This window comes from Amia ocellicauda, chromosome 7 (assembly GCF_036373705.1).
Source record: "Amia ocellicauda isolate fAmiCal2 chromosome 7, fAmiCal2.hap1, whole genome shotgun sequence".
Lineage (NCBI taxonomy): Eukaryota > Metazoa > Chordata > Actinopteri > Amiiformes > Amiidae > Amia > Amia ocellicauda.
This window is the reverse complement of record NC_089856.1, coordinates 16,421,902-16,441,269: the sequence shown is the minus strand read 5'-3', so window position 1 is coordinate 16,441,269 and position 19,368 is coordinate 16,421,902. Positions and strand designations below refer to the sequence as shown.

The 19,368-nt window shown below is 45.7% G+C and overlaps 1 protein-coding gene across 1 annotated transcript in view; it reads right to left on the bottom strand.

The window, feature by feature from the left end:
• Positions 1–19,368, bottom strand: part of ppfia3 (PTPRF interacting protein alpha 3) — a 65,128-nt gene that overhangs the window by 29,071 nt on the left and 16,689 nt on the right. The window contains exons 8-13 of the mRNA XM_066708755.1: positions 16,421–16,513; positions 16,119–16,265; positions 14,669–14,803; positions 13,010–13,093; positions 12,765–12,896; positions 3,179–3,241 (exon numbers count right to left, since the gene is read on the bottom strand). Coding sequence (XP_066564852.1) covers positions 3,179–3,241; positions 12,765–12,896; positions 13,010–13,093; positions 14,669–14,803; positions 16,119–16,265; positions 16,421–16,513 — 654 coding nt within the window. The remainder of the gene's footprint in view (positions 1–3,178; positions 3,242–12,764; positions 12,897–13,009; positions 13,094–14,668; positions 14,804–16,118; positions 16,266–16,420; positions 16,514–19,368) is intronic.

The window sequence follows — 19,368 nt, the reverse complement described above, 5'->3', positions numbered from 1 at the left end:
AAATCCCCTTGTTTTGGCAATAGGATGACCACTGCTCTACGACAGCTGAGGGGCAGCTCCTGCTCCAGAACACATTCCACCACAACCTGAAAGAAATCCTCCCCAATGACAGGCCACAGAGCTTTATAAAACTCAGCCTGCAGTCCATCAATCCCAGGTGCTCTCCCCACTGACGGCTGTGCCACCGCCTCTGTCAAGTCCTGCAGAGTCAGGGGAGTCTCCAGATGGATCCTCCGCTCTGGAGGCAGGCTGGGCAGATCACGATGCAGGGAGGCAGTCTGTTCCTCATCAGAGGGCTCTGCAGCAAACAACTGGCTATAGAAATCCACAGCCGTCGCATTGATCTCCTGCTGACTGCACACTTCCTCTCCACTTGGGAGATGCACACACAGCATCTGTCTGCTCGCCGCCGCCCCCTTCTCCAGGTCAAAGAAGAATTTGGTGGGACCATCCATATCCCTCAACTGGGTGAAACGCGAGCGAACTAATGCCCCCTTTGCTTTCTCCTCCAGCAGCCTTCCCAAAGACACTTTCTTGTCTTTCAGAGACTGGATCTCTTGTGCATCACTGTCCCTACTGATATTTGTCTCCACTCTCAATCTCTCTCTCCAAATCCCCAACTATTTGATTAAAAGCCCGAGTGCTGTTCAAGGTGTACTGCTGACAGAATATTTTAATATGTGTTTTCCCCATGTCTCACCATAGACTCAGACTGTCATACTGCAGTTTCTGTGATTGCCAGGAGAGCCAAAACAGTTTAAAAACCTCTAAAAACTGATGGTCCTCAACTAACCTGGTGTTAAAATGCCAAAGAGTTATAACGTGCCTGAGAAACTAACCCAATTTTTAAAATTGTACAGTGGTGATCAGAAAACATTGCAGGAACAATGTAACTACTCAGAATGCGTTTAAAAAACTGCCCTGAGTAATAAAACCTGTCCAGCCGGGCTTTTGACAATTGGTTCCTATTAATCTTTGTCCAAGTATAATGACGCACAGTCGGATGTAAAGTTCTCCACACATCTACCATACTATGAACGTGCAGTACACGGGACAATGCAGCTACAGCTGGAAAATGTGGTTCCTCATGGTTCCTGTCTAATATGCAGTTCTCTGTACAATTAAAATCACCCCCTAAAACAATCATGCACGCACGGTCACAGGCCACTAACACCTGACCCAGCATTTTTTTTTAAAGAACCCTCTCTCTACTATAATTTTGTGCATACACATTAATAAAAATAACTTCTGAGTCATCCAAACGAGTCTCTACCTTCAACCTCCTCCCAGCAATAACTTTACTCATTGACACAATATCGACCTGTCTCCCTGAGAGTAGCACAGCCACTCCAGTACTGATATTGCTCCCATGAAACACACTCATTCAGTCTGTCTGAGCGCGTCTCCTGCAGAAACGCCACTGTCAAGTCCTTCTGAAGGAGGAACTGAAACACCTGAGCTCTCTTCACAGCGCTCCTACAGCCGTTTACGTTTAAAGTACTTATTTGAATCCTCTCCATAAGAACGGAATAAAAAAAAACAAGCACCAAACTATTCTAAAAATAGTATTTCCAAAATTGTATCTATCCATTTATTCTGTTGCAGCCTTAAACGCAGTCAAACTCCGTTTCGTCAAATAAACTAATTTCTTCAGCCGATACCGCTTTCGCTGATCCAATTCCTCCAGCGTAGCTTTTGCCAAAGCAGTTTTTACCGACACCATAAACAGCTGTTAATTAGAGAAATAATCGTTCAAATCAACTCGTTTGCATTTAGTCTCATCCAAAAAACTAACAAGCCTCTCAACAGAATAAACGTTGCCCATACCTTGAGAGCCCACTGGAGCCTCCTCCATCTGAGACGAATCCGATATCTCACTATCCTTCTCTCCCAAGGACAACAGCGACTCTTCATCCCAGTCCTGTGTTACCAAAGCAGCCTCTGCGTCAGGCGCCTGTAAACTGAGGTCTCTGAGCCATGGCAGCAGCGGACCCCTTTCCCTCGGCGCCGGGGTCTGTGTGAGAAACCACAGCGCTGCCAGGCTGAGACCCGACCCGCTGTTAACAGCAATCTCAGCCCCTTGTGGCCCAACATTATCCCCGGCTCCCTCCAGCCGCGACTCTACGACACTGCTCGCAGTCCCATATCGATTCCCCCGTCACACCGGTATTCGGGTGCGCTGGTCGCCCCATACGTGTTGTTTTTTGTTTTCCCCCGCCCTGAAACCTGTCTGACTCCTGCACACTCTCCTTCACGATATCACCCCCCCCCAGCTGCATCCGCCCCCCGTGCGCTCCCCCGGCACTGGTGGCGATCGCCCGGGGGAGGCGGCATTAGCTGCGTCTGCGTCAGCTACAGTAATTGTACTTCGGGTCCCGCCTGAGTCCCCTGATCCCTGTCTTCCTCCCCATCTCTCAGTGGACAGGCCCGCCTAAGATGTTCGCGTTCCCCTCATTCAAAGCATTTCATCCATTCAACTCGCAAACACAACGTGAGTACTGCCATCTATCACGAACGTCCAGACCACATCAATGTAAGAAGATAGGTCAGTTAATGACACACATGCCTCTCCTGAACGACATGACATGCTTCACACTGGGATTCTTGCACCCCAAAGGAATAGGTTTGATCGGAGACATGAGTTTACCGTACCCGGACAACTCTCGCACCAACAACTCATCATATAGGGCGCAACATTGGAGATAATTATTTTTGTGACGGGAGACACCAGAGGTACAACGCTAACAAAGCTCGCATTAATTGTTACACCTTCCAAAACCATTTTATTCACTAACTGTTCACTACTGAGAAATACCACAGTAGCTTTGTTCACTCTGGAGGCTGACCTGACATTCTCAAACCCGATCTGCTTCCCGACAGCCAGTAAACACTTCTCCACCGTAACTGCGCTGTCGGCGATGCATTTAAACCCGTGTCTTCTCGTCAGTTTCTCCATTCCTCCCGAAAAGGAGCCGATCAAAAGGCTCCAGTTCAGGGGGACAAACTCTACTGCAGAAAATAAAACGTAACCTGCTAGAAAACAGTGACATTGTTGATTTTGAAAAAAATAATTAAAGAAAAGCTAAACTCCAGCGTTCACTCCACACTCACCCTCCCTGCTACAACGCTCCCACCCACAATCCCAAGAGAGAGAAACAGACACAGAGGGGATTCTTACTTTATTGGCCAGTAGGTCATCTTGTATCTTCTTCATATTGGCCAACTCTTCAGACAGTGCGTTCTGAGAGAGAGAGAGAGACAGAGAGAGAGAGCAGTCACTAGCAAGATAAGCTCCTAAAAATATAGTTATATGTGTGTTATTTCTTGGTGAAATTAATTTTTATTTTGAAATTAGCAACATCAGAGATCAATATATGGAATGATATTCAAAACCAACAAAAATCTAAAAAATAAAATAAGAAAAACAACCAAAATCCACCCAGGACCCTAAGAAGCAGAGGAGAGAGGAACAGAAACAGTACAGAGAAAGAGGAAAATAAACACAGAGACAGAGGAACAAAAAAGAGAAAGACAGAAAAGTGAAAGAAAAAAGAAAATACAGGAAAAAAGGGAAAGAAAAATAGAAAAAGGAGAAAAACATTCAGAATGAAGAAGGAAGACGAAGGTAATAAATATATTTAAATAATCCACTAACCAGTTTATTTAGCCTACTTATAAAATAATAATATATAAATCAAGTAAATAATAAGAAACATCCTTAACACAATAAATTCAAACTGAAAGGAAAGTGGCAGTTTACTTTTAAAACTCCAGTGACAGTTGGAATCTGAGTTTCAAAAGTGAAACAATGTCTCAGAAGAGTGTGGTTGCCATGGAGATCGAGTACCCCGCTGAGTGCAGCAGTGCAAAGGCCAGGAAGCAGCACAAGGTCAGCGTGCTGGAGACGAACCCTGACAGCCTGTACTGCGACAGCAGCCTCATAGAGGACAAGAGTGTTCGGAGCAACCTGATCTTCCACACGCCACACAGGCACGCCTGGCACACGGCTCTCTGCAAGAGATACCACAACATCCGCAAGAGAGGCATTGGCGGAGGCAGGCAGATCAGCATCCTGGAGGAAATGGACCCCGACAGCACAGTCCTCACTATCAATGTGTACAACACCGGGACTGTGCTGGTCCAGGGGAGCAAGGCCGGCCTGGACGCCTTCAAAGCAGCAGTCCCCCAGCTGAAGGAAGAGGCAAAGAGGACTCGGACCCCGCACCAGAGAACACCACACGTGACAAGCCCCCCCCCCGCCGACCTCTCATCCCCCAGCTATATCCAGCACATTCGGGATAGCCAGGCCCTGCTGGAGCTGGAGTTCGCCAAGTTCCAGGAGCTCGTGCTGACCTGTCTCCCCGAGGCCAGCCTCACCCAGCAGCTGCGGGACGAGGTAAGCCAGCTGAAGAAGGAGAGCCGGGTGACCATCAATGAGCTGATGTCCGAGGTCAGAGAGCTGCAGCAGGACAACCAGGCCCTGAGGACGCAGCTTGCTGGACTGAAGGGTGAGGCCCAGCGCAGGGAGAAGAGCCTCACAAAAGAACTGCAAGGCCTGAGGGAGCAGCTCCGAAGACACACACTGACACTCACACAGGAGTTCCCCAATGCCAGGGTGATCGTCTCCACACTGCTGTCCCGGGCCGACAACCCCCCACACATCATCAGCAGCATCAACGCGGAGATCGCCAGGGACTGCACCACCCTGCCCAACGTGCACCTGGCTCACCACCCTGCCCTGGGCCCCTGGCACCTGCAAGACAGGGTGCAACTCAACCAGGAAGCCATCAGGATCTTTGCAAAGACCCTAAAAGATGCTGCCCTGGGCCGTGGGCCAACCAGCCCCCCCCGCCACACCACTGGAACAGCACACCGCAACGTGAGGCCCCCCCCACTCCATGCAACATGCAACACCCAACCGGCCCCATCCAAGAGGCACCGCCTGGGCTCCTGCTACCCACACCCCCGCCAACAGGCTGCCCACCGCCAGGCACCCTCCCACCAGTCCCAGTGCCCCACAGCAGCAGCTCAGCTACGCTGCAGCCCTGGCCCAACCGCCCCCCCCAGCGAGCTGGACGAGATCAAGCAGTTGCTCGACCTCCTCTGCGCCAGGCTGCTGCACTGAGCCACAGCACCGGGGCTGAGCACCGCTGGAGAGGGAACACCTGGGACAGCAGGTAACATTAGGTAATGAGAGTTAAATAATAATAACAAATCTACTATTGAACTCTATAATTCTGTTTGTAATCGTGTAATAATTGTTATAAAGTTGTTAAAAATTATAGTTTATTTGACTTTTTTCATATTTTTTGTTATTTCACCAAGAATGACGCACATGTGATGTGTTTTGAAAATGGGTTCGTTTACCATCAGCTTCTGGAATATACAGGGCCTGTGCTCCTCGACCTTCGGGCCCAAGAGCACAGCCCCAGATTTCATCGAGAGCATTGAACGCTGTGACATTGTGATTCTGCTGGAGACGTGGTGTCAGGGGGACGTGCCCACCCACTGCCCCTCAGGCTACAGGGAGCTCATAGTGCCCTCCCTGAAACGTAGCTCCACACGGCACGGCAGGGACTCCAGGGGGATCATAGTGTGGTACAGGGCGGCCCTCGCAAGTCACATCAACACAGCCACAGCAGGCCAGACACACATGTGGCTCAGATTTAATAAAAACACAGGCCTGAGCGACAGTGATCAATACCTTTGTGCAACGTACACCCCTCCCTTAGAATCCCCATATTATAATGAGGATTTCTTCAACACCCTCCACAGAGAGATCGGCCATTTCCAGGCCCAGGGGAATGTGCTGCTTTGTGGGGATTTCAATGCTTGGACACCGAGCCCGACTGCATCGGCACACAGGGAAACAGCCATGCACAGGCCCCTCTGTGCCTCACCCCCACCACAGTGCAGAGGAACAACCCCGACTGTGCTGTCAACAAGAATGGCCGAGAGTTAGTGCATCATTGTCAGGCCCTGGGCCTGTACATCCTTAATGGCAGGATCAGAGGGGACTCTTTAGGGAGGTTCACGTATTGCTCAGCTCTTGGGACAAGTGTAGTCAACTACGCCCTCACTTACATGGACCCCAGTCTTATAAACGCTTTCACTGTCAGGCCACAAACCCCCCTCTCTGATCATAATCAAATCACTGTGTTCCTGAAACGATCATTCCACAGTCACCACACACGATCACAGCCCTGTAAGCTGTACAACCTCAAGCAATCATACAGATGGGCTCCAAACAGCACAGAGGAATTCAATAAAGCAATCACTCAATTCAACCAAAATTACTAACTTAATTAACATCTTCCTAAATACACAGTACCAACCAAATGTGACAGGACTAAATCTGGCAGTTGCACACATCAACTCAATTTTTGATCAGGCTGCTATAATGGCAAAATTAAAACCAACCAAAAAAAACAACAACAGAATAAACACAGACACACTGAGAAATGGTTTGATGAAGAATGCAAAAAAATACAGACAGATATATCCAACTAGAAACATCATCAACCATACAACCCAGATTTACGCTTAAGGTACTGTGAGACACTAAAGCACTACAAACACTATCAGACAAAAAAAACTACAACACACCAACCCTTTTAGACATAGAAAACTCTATCAATCAGAACCAGTTCTGGGAAATGTGGAATAATCTAAGCACAGCAGAAAAACAAGAGCCACTAATTCAAAACGGAACAATTTGGAAAAACTATTTTGCAGATCTCTATACAGACATCCAAGAAAAAGATCTAACCAGTATTGGGCAGTAGCGAAGCTGTTCTATTGATCAAGTAGTGCGGTAGCGTCAACAGAAGCTACATTTTCCCAAGCATTTCTCAAGCCTGAAATACAACTGCTAAGGATCAGTAACTGACACCACTGCCATACACGGACCTGTATGTGTAGCCGACAGAAGCACCTCCGTATGACGGGACATCACATACCAATCCTCGGGCTGATGCCTGCAAGTATGTATTGCTGCAGACCATGAGACATTGGAATGTGGAAGGAGCAACTGTCAATCAATTTGTATGCAGCCAATCACTTTACCGGAAATGCTTGTCAATCACTTTGTATGCGGCCAATCATCTGCAGAAGATACTTGTCAGTAATTTTTGATCCGAGGAGAGACTTGTCAGTCATTTTTTATGTGGCCAATTGCCTCTCTCATTTATAAAATATGGCGGGAGAAAAAAACGAAGAGGGAGGAAACAAATACGTCCTGGTGTTTTTCTTTCTGAGAATTGGCGTTGATGTTAGTAAATGAATGACGAGTAGTTTTGAGGTCGTTCATCAGGAGAGCCAACTGCATATAAAGCAGCATGTTATTTTTACAATCAGACAGGCTTGATAACTTGTATTATACAATCATTGGCTACATTAACATTTTTTTAAAGCAGTGGAAGTTAGCTTTACGCATGCTATTTTTCGAATTGGATGGGTTTTATAACTTGTATGAGCACGGTGTATTGCTCAGTTAATAGAAACAATAACTAATGTAAATATATAAAAGCGTTTGCAAACTATAAACCCAGATGGCAAATGTTAACAGAAATAAAAGGACTGATTTCACATTCATGAAAAACATCATGCTTTTATTAGCTGAACATTAAACCGTTACAGTTCAAACAATACAGTGTGTGCTGCGTTTGTGTGTCAAGGTAACACTATCACAGGTCTGTGAGTAACATGCAGAGCTGATACACAGCTGTTGTCTGTCACAACACTCAAGAAGGAACTTTCCATATCTTCTATTTTCTCAAATTTAGTAGACGTATCACTGTTGCAAAAAATAATTTGACCAGAAGTGTATATCTTATTAACCAGAAGGTTTTATTTTATTTGTAATAGAAAATTAGCCTATAACATACTATGCAATGAGGTACATTTGCATGATGCCTGCGACTTTGCTGCAGGGGAATAAATACACGCGAGATTGAGTTTACTTGATGGAAAGATGGCAGAGGGTGAGGACATGTTTTTTTTTTTTTTTTTTGCAATGTTGTTACTGTTTGGAGCAGGTCTTTATTCTTTGCTACTGTGGTTTGAGTTATTGAGTTTTGAGTTAACTTACAGTTTGTCCTGGAAATGTGCCCAAGTCTAAATTGCGCATACCCATGCAAACACACACAGATGAACATACACACACTCTCAACACCTGGTTTTGTTATTATGTGGAGCACATTTTGTTTGTTTTGTTTTTGTTGACGCATTGATTTTGGAACAGTGAGAGCAGAGAGTACAACTTACTGTTTGAACTGAACAATTTTGCCTGCCTATCTGTTTGACTGACAGTTTTATTGATCACTGAGATAGCATTGACTTGGAATGAAGTTGGTTCAATATATATATATATATATATATATAAGATTAGATGTAGTAAACTACTTTTGCTATGTTGCTGTAGCTTAGCTTGCTACATTTCCCTGGGGGGTAGCTTCAGTGTAGTGAAGCTTCATTTATTGTAGAGTAACTGGTAGCTTAGCTCACTACATTTTCCATGTAGCTTGCCCAACATTGGCTCTAACTCAAGATCAAAACCAAATTAACAGAAAACTTAAAGTCTTAGAACAATCAATTATAGACAACCAAAACACAACTGACTTTCCAATTTCCCTGCAAGAGCTAATTGCCAAACTCCAGATACTCAAACCCAAGAACTCAAGTGGACCGGATAGCATCAGCCCTGAGATTCGCAAAAACAGCAGCCCAGAGCTGGAGGAACCTGTGCTTAAATTATTCAACCTAGTTCTGCATTCAGGCTGCTTCCCTGACATCTGGAACCAGGGGCTGATCACCCCAATATACAAGAGTGGAGACAAATTTGAACCCAACAACAGACCGATGCATCTGTGTGAGGAGTTGGCCACGGTGTTGGAGCGGTCTGCAGCCCCTGGCCTCACCCTATACGATGAGGAGATCAAATTCCTGCTCTATGCAGATGACCTGGTGCTGCTGTCGCCCACAGAGCAGGGCTTTGGCAGCAGCTGGCAGTGCTAGAGCAGTACTGCCAGACATGGCCCTGGCAGTAAACATGAAAAAAAACAAAATAATGATCTTCCAAAAAAAGCCCAGATATCAGGAGAGAAGATATCACTTCACTCTACACAACACTGCCTTAGAACACACCCTGAGCTACGATTACCTCGGACTGAAGATCAGTGCATCAGGGAGCTTTGTCCTGGCAGTGAAAGCACTAAAAAGAGAAAGCCCGAAGAGCTTTCTATGCCATCAAAAGAAAACTATATAAAATAAACATCCCCATTAGAATCTGGACCAAGATCTTCCACACTGTCATTCAGCCCATTGCGCTGTACGGCAGTGAGATATGGGCTCCACTCAGTGAGCAGGACTACACAATATTGGACAAACACCCAACAGAGACCCTGCATGCAGAGTTCTGCAAAAACATCCTACAGGTGCAGAGAAACACCCCCAATCGTGCATGCAGGGCCAAACTGGGCCACTACCCACTGCTCATCCCCATCCAGAAGAGAGCACTGAAATTCTGGATGCATCACCAGACAAGTTCCCCAGAGTCACTGCAACACAAGGCCCTGAGAGCCCAAGAGCTGAGCCCAAGATTAGCCCCCTCAGTCAGCTGGCCCTGAGGCTCGCTGCCCCTAACCCCACTAACACCACTCAGCCTCAGACCAGCACTGCTCACCAGCTGCCCATTACAGTCAAACAACTTACAGAACAAACTAAAACCTCCTATCTGGAACATTGGGATACAGAATCTAAATCTTTAAACTGGATTTCTATCGGGCCCTAAACAGAGAATACACCCTGGCAGAGTATCTCTTCACTGTCAGAGATACGAAGCAGAGACGGATCCTGACCAAGTACAGGCTCAGTGACCACAGTATGGCCATAGAGACAGGCCGACACAGGCAGAGCTGGCTGCCCAGAGTGGAGCGGCGTTGTGGTCACTGCGAGACAGGGGAGGTCGAGACAGAGATGCACTTCCTCCTCCACTGCAGTAAATATAGCCAAATTAGGGAAATATTATTTAATATATTCATAAATATTATAACATCTTTTTCAGAATTGATAAATGAAAAAAAAATCTATCCTCCTGGGGGAGGGACACACAGCCCCCTGGCCGCCCAATATGTAGCCGCCTGTCACAGCCTGAGGGGCACACCATGAAAACATACACGAGCACCAGCTGTAAACTTGTTAGCTATAAATAAAGTAAATGTACATGTAAATTAAAATTTTATTTATAAATTATATTGTATTTTTTTTTTTTTTTACCGTAATATATTTTATGAAAAACTGGCATCCCATCCTGGGTGTATTCTTGCCTTGCGCCCTATGCTTGCCGGATCAGCTCCGGCGTTTCAAAAACGGATGGATATTTTATGAAAAACACTGACTCATTTCTTATTTTTCTTATCTTTTCATATTATTCAATGTATGTATGTAATATTAACTGCTTTGGCAACACTACAGAACTGTTTGTCATGCCAATAAAGCACTTTAAATTGAAATTGAAATTGAAAATTGACACAGACAAACACTGTTATGTGCAATTGAATCTATGTACAGCAATGCATACAGTCCACAGTACACTGTAGAAGGTGTTCTATAGTTCCACCCCTGCTAACACACACTGTTACCACAGCATTGTAGCAACGTAATTTATGTTGTCACAATGTTGTGGCAACATTGTGTGTTAGCTGGACCTCTAGTCCACGATGGGGCAGTACAGTTAGTGCAGTGTATAAGGCATAAAATGCCTTATAATGTGTTTTTTTTTTTTTTTTTTTTTGTGCTTGGAAATGTTCAGATACTCGGTGTATTGCAAAGTGAAATTACAGAAATTAATTTCAAATTAAGAAATGATCAAACAAAGAGGATACAGATTTAACTTTTTACACAGAAACCAGAACTCTCTTTACATCCACATCCACTCTTCATTAGAACGACAGTTATTCAGCAAGTCTTGCAAGAACAAACTAATAAGGAGTGAGCTGACACACATACATCAGTTAATTAATTTATCACTTGAAGAGTTCCAATAACATCAGTTATAAGTACTTTGATTTACAATAGCTTCTAAAAAGTGCAAAGTAGATGGCCAAAACAGACTGTTCATTTTTGCTTTATTCTGCTCTGCCTTGATAATGCAAAACCAACACGGTGGTTGTGTACACAGACAGCAGCACGATATGTGTTGACATTGTGAAACTAATCAGTGCAGCTTTAACAATAACTTCCCTCTGTGGAAGAAACTCAGTCTTCAATCAGATTGGAACGTTCATTGCAATGCCTTTATTACTCGCAGCGTGGAGAACAACAGTGAATCAAGTAGATTCCAAAGTTGCTCTGACTCCATACTAAAAGTCAGAGCTTTTTATACATACAGAAGTCAAAGATCTGGTTATAATTAACAAGTCATTACTTACTTACAAGTCGTTATCTTAAAAGCTAGCTAAGCAGAATATATATCATTAGAGGACAGAGTTCATAGTTCAATACTAGGATTAGGGAGCAGACACTCAAATCATACTGTTTGGCATCTTCTCCAAGATGCTCACTGTAAATAACAAACAGAGGTCAAACTACCTTCTGGCCTGACCTTATCTTTCTTGAAGTAAAACATTTGTGAGAAAGGAATTGCTAGCTTTACTTCCACACCTCCTCAGTCAAACACAAAGTTAAAATAGTTTCTTTAGTTACTTTATACTGCAATTCTGTCATTGCAATCCAGAAAAGGACATTCATCAGGAACACGCAACAGTAGCATCTCTTCGTGTTGCTAAAGGCCTTTCAACTGAAACTGAGCTTTTAAAATCATGTACTATAGAGGTGTTGAAAGAAGTGCTACATTGTGATGAAAAACCCTAAAAAATGTACCACAGAGCATAAACTCCATTGTCTGATTCCCACTCTGTTGAGGGTCAGAGTCCTTTGGGACAACTGTTTTTTGTCTCTAGTTTCTGACGCGAAGAAGGTCGATTTCATGTCACTTGCAATTAATTAATCTTTCCGTTTCTGTTTGCTTTTCTGATGGCCAGTCTTTTTGAGGGGAGCTGTTATGTCTGATGCCTTTGCACACTAATGGTGAAGTCGTTTTTGAAGAACTAAGGATTTTATTTTATTTTAAAACAAAAATTGGATCTGGAGCAGCAATGGCAGCATTATATTTTCTGTGTTACATTTAAACCCACAAGGACTCAAAGCCATGACATGGGTGCAGTGTGTTCAGGACAGTGTATGCAGCACAGTACAGTACATTCTATATATATATATATATATATATATATATATAGCAGTGTGGGGTAGTGGTCAGGGCTCTGGACTCTGCTGTAAGTACAGAAAAGTACTGTACATAGATTCCTCCAGTAAAACCCAGCTGTATAAATAGGTAATTGTATGTAAAAGTCGCCCTTGATAAGGCGTCTGCTAAGAAATATAATAAAAATAATGTGTACACTATTCGCAGTGTGCTGCAGATCCCCAACATTCCACATGGGGGCAGTATAGTGTATGCAGCATACAGTTACAGTGCAGCATACAAGAACAGTCTATATACACAATTCATAGTGTGGTGCAGCTCTGCTTGTATCCACAGGGAGGCAGTAAAGTGAGTACACTGTATCTAGAATACAGTCAAATTGACAGTGAAGTACAGCGTATACCGTAGACAGTGACAGTACAGCTCAGCCTAAATTGCACTGCACAAAGCATGATGCAGTTCACCCTACTGTCCACAGGGGGCAGTCTATGGGGCTCAGTACCTTCTCCTCCAGCGCAGCCATCCGCTCCTTCAGGTGCAGCTGCAGCCGCTCGTTGGACTCAGACAGCAGCTTGTCCACTGTGTCCGAGAGACGCTTGTTGTGTTCGTCGTTCATCCGCTCTCTCTGTCGGGCCTGAGAAAGAGAGAGAGAGGGAGGAGAGAAGGATGGACATAGATTAAACAGATACACTCACACTCACACACACTCACACACACTCAGACACACACACACAAACACACACTCACTCTCTGTAGCTCCTGGTTCTTTTCCTCCAACTGGGCGTCCATCTGTCTCAGTCGCTCCTCAAAGTTGCCGTGTCGCTCCTCAGCCTGAGCAACAGAGCGAGGGAGTGGAAAAAGACGACAGGAAACGATAGAGAGATGAGGGTATCATTTCACCACTGTCCACCCCCCCCGATCCCTGTCTCTCAGCTCACTTCTCCCTCTCTCCCTCTCCCATCCCTCGCCCCATTTCCACTTGCGGACACGTCCAGACACGTCTGGCCCCGGGTTTTGTGGACAGTTAACTATCTCCTGCCTGACGTGGCTGTAAGCGTCCGTCACGCCCACCAAGGAAATACTTCACTTTCAGAAGCGGAGCTGTGTTCTTGACTTGTAGACAGACAGGGAAGAGATCAGCTACATTATGTCGGAAGATATAATCTCAAGTTCCGTGTGGGATCACAAAGAAATTACAGTTTTATTAGCAGCATGGAGTGAAATACATGTACAAAAACAATTACTGCTTACAGTTAATATCCGAGTGTATTAAAAACTTGCCGATCACAGATTTCACAGGACCCCGGTGCAGTGCTGTGACTAGTTAAAAATAAACTGAAGGATAATAATCGGATCGTAGCAGCTGATTTTATTAATATTTTATGAATAACTGGATGGTGTTTCAGGCCGTTGTCCTGTGGATGATGTGCAGGTCTGTTGTATAACAGCCCCACAGAGACAATCAGTATGAAGGTGAACACGATTTAGTTAACGTGACCCCATTTACAAGTTAAATGAATGAATAAATAAATACAGCAGATCTGGGTTTCCCTCTAAAACATTAAGGACTGTTTTAATAAATGCGTCCGTAGGTCCATAAATGCCATGACTGAAATGTGCACACTTTAGTTAAATTATAACCTGCTATATTGTAGCTGTTGTTACTGTATGATTAATCGTGAAACGTTCATGTGTATTCTGTAACTTGCCCTGGTTAAGGATGTCTGATAAGTAAATTAAAAATAATACGGCAAAAAGTGTTGGTTGCAGTTATAAACCTGTAGTAATAGTAATAAGTTAAGGGAGTCAAGTTGTACCATTTCAAATGCATATCTAATAGCACATATCTTGCTGATGATTACAATAATAACAATAACAATACAAATAAATAGCATGGAAATGTTTTCTTACAGTAACGTAATGCTTGTTTGAATATAATGTTGTCTATTCACGTTTAGCTTTTCCTAATATCTCTTAATGTGTATTTATTATGCTGTCTTCAACCATGTAAAGGATAAAGAATAAAATAGACACAAAAATCCTTTCCACATCAGGCTCTATAGCTCGAAGTGTTTTCTGTCTTTGTTTTTAAAACGAAACACAAACCAAACCCACAATCACTCTGCTCCTCCCACAACAGGGACGGACTTGCTACAATGGCCTAGTTTTACAAAAAAGCTCTGGGACGCGTCAGTCCTCGGCACGGGACGGCATGGCACGGACGCTTAAGCCAGTGGAACCGAGGCACCTGTTACCTGTCTCCCTGTCCCTCCTTCCATCTCTCTCCACTCTCGCTGACCTTCTTTCCTCCTCTCCCGTTTCCCTCCCCTCCTCTTCCTCCCTTCCTCTCTCTCCATCTCCCATTTATCACACCCTCCCTCTTTCTCTCCCCCTCTGTCTCAGTACCTTGTTGAGAGCTGCCACTCTCTGTGCCAGCTGAGCCTCAATCTCGGGCAGTGTCTCGGCCCTCTGCAGGGTCAGTTGCAGCTTCTGCTTGGCATCCTCCAGCCGCTCCTGCAGCTGCCTATTCTTCTCTTCGCTCTGCCCATCAATAACCCAGAATCGCATATCAGTAACTGATCATCACAAATCAATAATAGTTTTATTGATAACCAACAACCGGTTACCAGTTATTAATAATTAGTAATCCAGAATCAGTTATCAGGAACCGGTAATCAGTAATCACTGAGAACAGATTTATTAAAGGGTGGAGAACTCCAGGGTTCAAGGGGGCGGGGCACGCAATCACGGGGGGCAAGGAGATATACTGGGGTACCCAGTTCCTGCGGGGTCAGAAATAGTTTAGAGTGAGAGTGAGTCCAGTGCTGCTGATGTAACACTGCCTGTCAATCAAAGCAGTTGTTTGGACGCCAGTGACCCGTAGCAAAAGCCTAAATCATAACAATATACATATTTTTTAAATTATACAATAAACTATTGTGTAACATTTCCCAGTATAACCTGCAGCAGCATCTCTGTGTTGGCGGTGGGGACTGGTGCCCCAGTGCATCATGGGGAGTACAGTCCCCCTCCCCCTGAATCAGACTGTGGCGGTCATGTACAATTTTAAGGAAACCCATAAATTCAGTGTAACCTATATTCTGAGTTCTAGCTCCTTTGTCTGTGAATATCTCTCTGTGACCTGTGAAGACAGTGGTTATCCGTTGTCTGAAGGCGGTCAGGGGAGGATTTGGGTCCATAGATAAAGGGCCTAGTCACCTGAGATAAGGTGCTAAAACAATACAAAACACTGCTGAGAGCTGCTGCCATGAGTCACTGAAACCCTGACTCAACTGGAAAGCAGAGAATTGACTCAGTATGCTTAGGCCAGAGACTTGTTTGCTTCTGAGTGTCTCTGTGTGTGTGTCTGTATGTGTGTGAGTGTCTGTGTGAGAGTCTGTTTGTTCTTAAGTGTATTAAGAACTCTCTTCCAGAGATCTGTGGAGAACTTGCCAGTATGATTTTGTGTTTTCAATAATTTGGATAATTGTATTCTTGAGTCAGGTTTCTCTTTCCAGATAAAAAAACAATTGTAACACCTCAAATACCTTAAACACTACAATAGAAAATTAAATACATAAATCCTCATCATCATCAGCCCATATCGACTCCCTCCTGGATGAAGTCCTCCAATAGATGAGGTTAATACCACACTGTGCGGGACAGAAGACTCAGGATGACTTCCACTCCCATTTTGCTTATGAAAATCAATTCATTTCACAAATTCTACCAGATGGGGGTGGGTGGGTGGAGAATATTTTTGGAATGTTAACAACACAGTAAGAAATGGGACAGGAAGTCCAGCTGGGAGGTGTTGAGTTGTGCCCCGGTGTACTCTGGGCAGTAACCCCCTCACCTGGCGGTACAGGGACTCCTTGCTGGCCAGCTCATTCTCCAGTTTGTCCTTGGTGTCGTGCAGCGACGTCGCCTCCCGCTGGGCGCTCAGGTAGCGGCGTTCCAGAGTGGTGATGCGCTCCTCCATGTCCTCCCTCTGACACAGGGCCTGAGAGACACACTGACACTTACTCACTGACATTGACACAGTGACATTAACACAATATCACTGACACAGAGTCTGAGAGAGACACTGACACACTGACTCATTGACACACTGACTGACTCCCTCTCTCTCTCTCTCTCTCTCTCTCTCTCTCTCACCTCCTTCACATCTCTCTGTAGTTTATGGTTGGCCTCCTCTGATTTTGACAGCTCCCTGCGAGCAGCTGACAACTGCTCCTCTATCTCTCCCACCTGAGAGAGAGGGGGAGAGAGGGAGAGAGAGGTGGGTAGAGAGAGGAGAGGTAGAGGGAAGGGGGAGGAAGAGGGAAAGAGAGGGGGGATAGAGAAGGAGGGAGGTGGTGATTTGTGTTTTTGTCATGTTAGGAGTAGTGGTCGTAGACTGGCCACAGCTGGGGCCTCAACAAGGGAATAAGACGAGCCTGTCTATAGACTGAGGCGGTGTCCCCTCAAATTCTCAAATTTGTTTGCGTTTTCAAATTTCAATCTGTTTTGAATTTCAGGGCCATCATACAGAAGATAACTAGACATTGAACTACACAACATTACAGTGTACCATGCAACTTTACAGTAATATACACTAGCTCTACACTACAGATTATGCAGGCAGTATCAGTGTAGCACTACTACAGTCTGCCACTGGAGGGCAGTGTTGTGTGGCCTCATTGCTGGGGCCTCTCAATACAACTGCACTGCCCTAGATGTTCCTGCAGCATCCCCAGTCATAGTAATTGAATTCACAGTTAAGAAATCAACAGACTGTGCTTTTTCTAATTAGAAAAATAAAAACTAATTACGATTCGTATAAATATGAATTGAAGTCGCCGCAGATAAGTATCGCTTTTTTCTCTCGCGTTTCCTAGTTTAGTTAAGAGTTACATTGATTGTTTACATGGTTGGTTGTTTAGCTACGAATTATATATCTTGCACCTGTATTGTAGTAAGAGCAGTGACTGTTTGTTAGTTAATTTAGCAACTTACTTAGCACACTCAACACGCCCTGTCTGTAATCAAAAGTGTTACACTGTAGGCTGTGATTATTTAGCATTTATTTAACATTACTACGACCTATTGTTCAGTGTAACTGCATGTGTCTGACACTGTCTTTGTCTTTATTCAGATATTAAGCAGCCATTAATTGTGCTATTAGCAGTCCTGCATGGAAGGGAGGGCCATCCTGACCAGCCTTGTGTCATTCAACGCAACGCAGGTGCGCACTGTCCTAATTAGTTACAGGTGAAGTATTTAACAGCCCCCTGGACCCCTACGCCAGCAGTCAGCGCCAGCAGTCTTCAGTGCCCCCCATCCGAAGGGCCCCCATCTCCAAAGGGCAGAGACTCTAGTTGTGGTACTCCAGTGAGGAGAAGACAGCGAAGAGATGCTGCACAGCAACAACAGGCAACCATGATGATCTCTCCGATTCCCGTCCTGCTCTCTCCGTCTTCTCAGCGTGCACCTGCACGCCATTGCATCCGTAATCCCTCTAACCTCATCTCTCTGTCTCTCCCCTCCTCCTCCCTCCCCTCTACTCCACTCTCTGGAGGCCTGTGGAACTGCCACTCAGCTTCCAACAAAGCCGACTTCATCTCCGCCTTTGCCTCCCACCAGTCTCTGGATTTCCTCGCTCTCACTGAGACGTGGATCTCCCCAGACAACTCTACCACCCCTGCTGCCTTATCCTCTCTGTTCATCCTGTCCCACTCCGCTCGTCTTACCGGGCGGGGAGGAGGAACAGGGCTCCTGCTCTCCCCTTCTCTCCTCTTCTGTCCGCCCCTCTCTCTCCTCTATCACGAGCCATAGCTTTGAATTCCATGCAGTGGAAATCACCTCTCCCTCTCACCTCTTTCTTCTAGTTCTCTACTGTCCACCTGGTCCACTCACCTCCTTCCTGGATGAACTTGAATTTCTTCTCTCCTCCATCCCCTTGCTGTCCTCACCTACCATCCTCCTGGGAGACTTCAACATCCACCTCTCCAACCCTTCCCAATGTGCCGGATTTCTTCCTCTCCTTCACTCCTTTAACTTCTCTCTCTCCCCATCTCCCACCACTCACAGGGCTGGCCGCCAGCTATACCTCATCTTCTCTAGAGGCTGCTCCCCATTAACATTCTCCGTGACACCCATGGACATCCCAGACCACCACTTCATCTCCTTCTCCCTTTCCCTCCCCTCCCTCCCCACTCCACCCACTCCCTCTGTCACCTTCCACCGTAATCTTCGCTCTGTCTCCCCCTCCACCCTTGCCTCCACTGCCCTCACTCTCTTACCTTCCATTGACTGTTTTTCCCATCTATCTGTCAACTGTGCTACCTCCTCTTTGTTCTCCTCACTCACCTCCTCCCTTGACTCTCTCTGTCCTCTCACATCTCGTCCTGCCCATCCCTCCCCTCCTCAGCCTTGGCTCTCTGCTGTTCGCCACTCAATCAAAACTAGTCTGCGTGCGCCGAATAGAAGTGGAAAAGGACCAAACTCCCAGCTGCCCTCGAAGTCTACCGCTCTCTACTGTCTACATTCTGCTCCTCACTCACCTCAGCCAGAAGTCTTAATTCCAATCTAAAAATCTCTGAGTCACCCTCGATCCTGCGCTCTCCTACACCCAGCACATCACCACACTGACACGCACCAGTAGATTCTTCCTGAGCAACATACGCCGAATCCGTCCCTTCCTCACTGACTACTCAACGCAACTGCTCGTCCAGTCACTGGTCCTCTCCCACCTGGACTACTGCAACTCCCTCCTGGCCGGCCTGCCTGCAACTACTACCCACCCGCTCCAGCTCATCCAGAACTCTGCGGCTCGTCTGATATTCTCTCTGCCCCGCTTTGCACACGCTACTCCACTTACTCCGCTCCCTGCACTGGCTCCTGATACCGGCACGCATTCAGTTCAAGACATTGACCCTCACCTACCACTGTCTCGACCACACTGCACCGAGTAACCTTCAGACACTCGTCTCTCCATACATCCCCTCCAGACCACAGCAGTCTTCCAGTGCCAGAAGACTAACTACCTCCTCTCCTCCTTCCTCCAGAGCCCGCTCCTTCTCATCCCTGGTCCCTAAATGGTGGAACGACCTTCCCACCGAAGT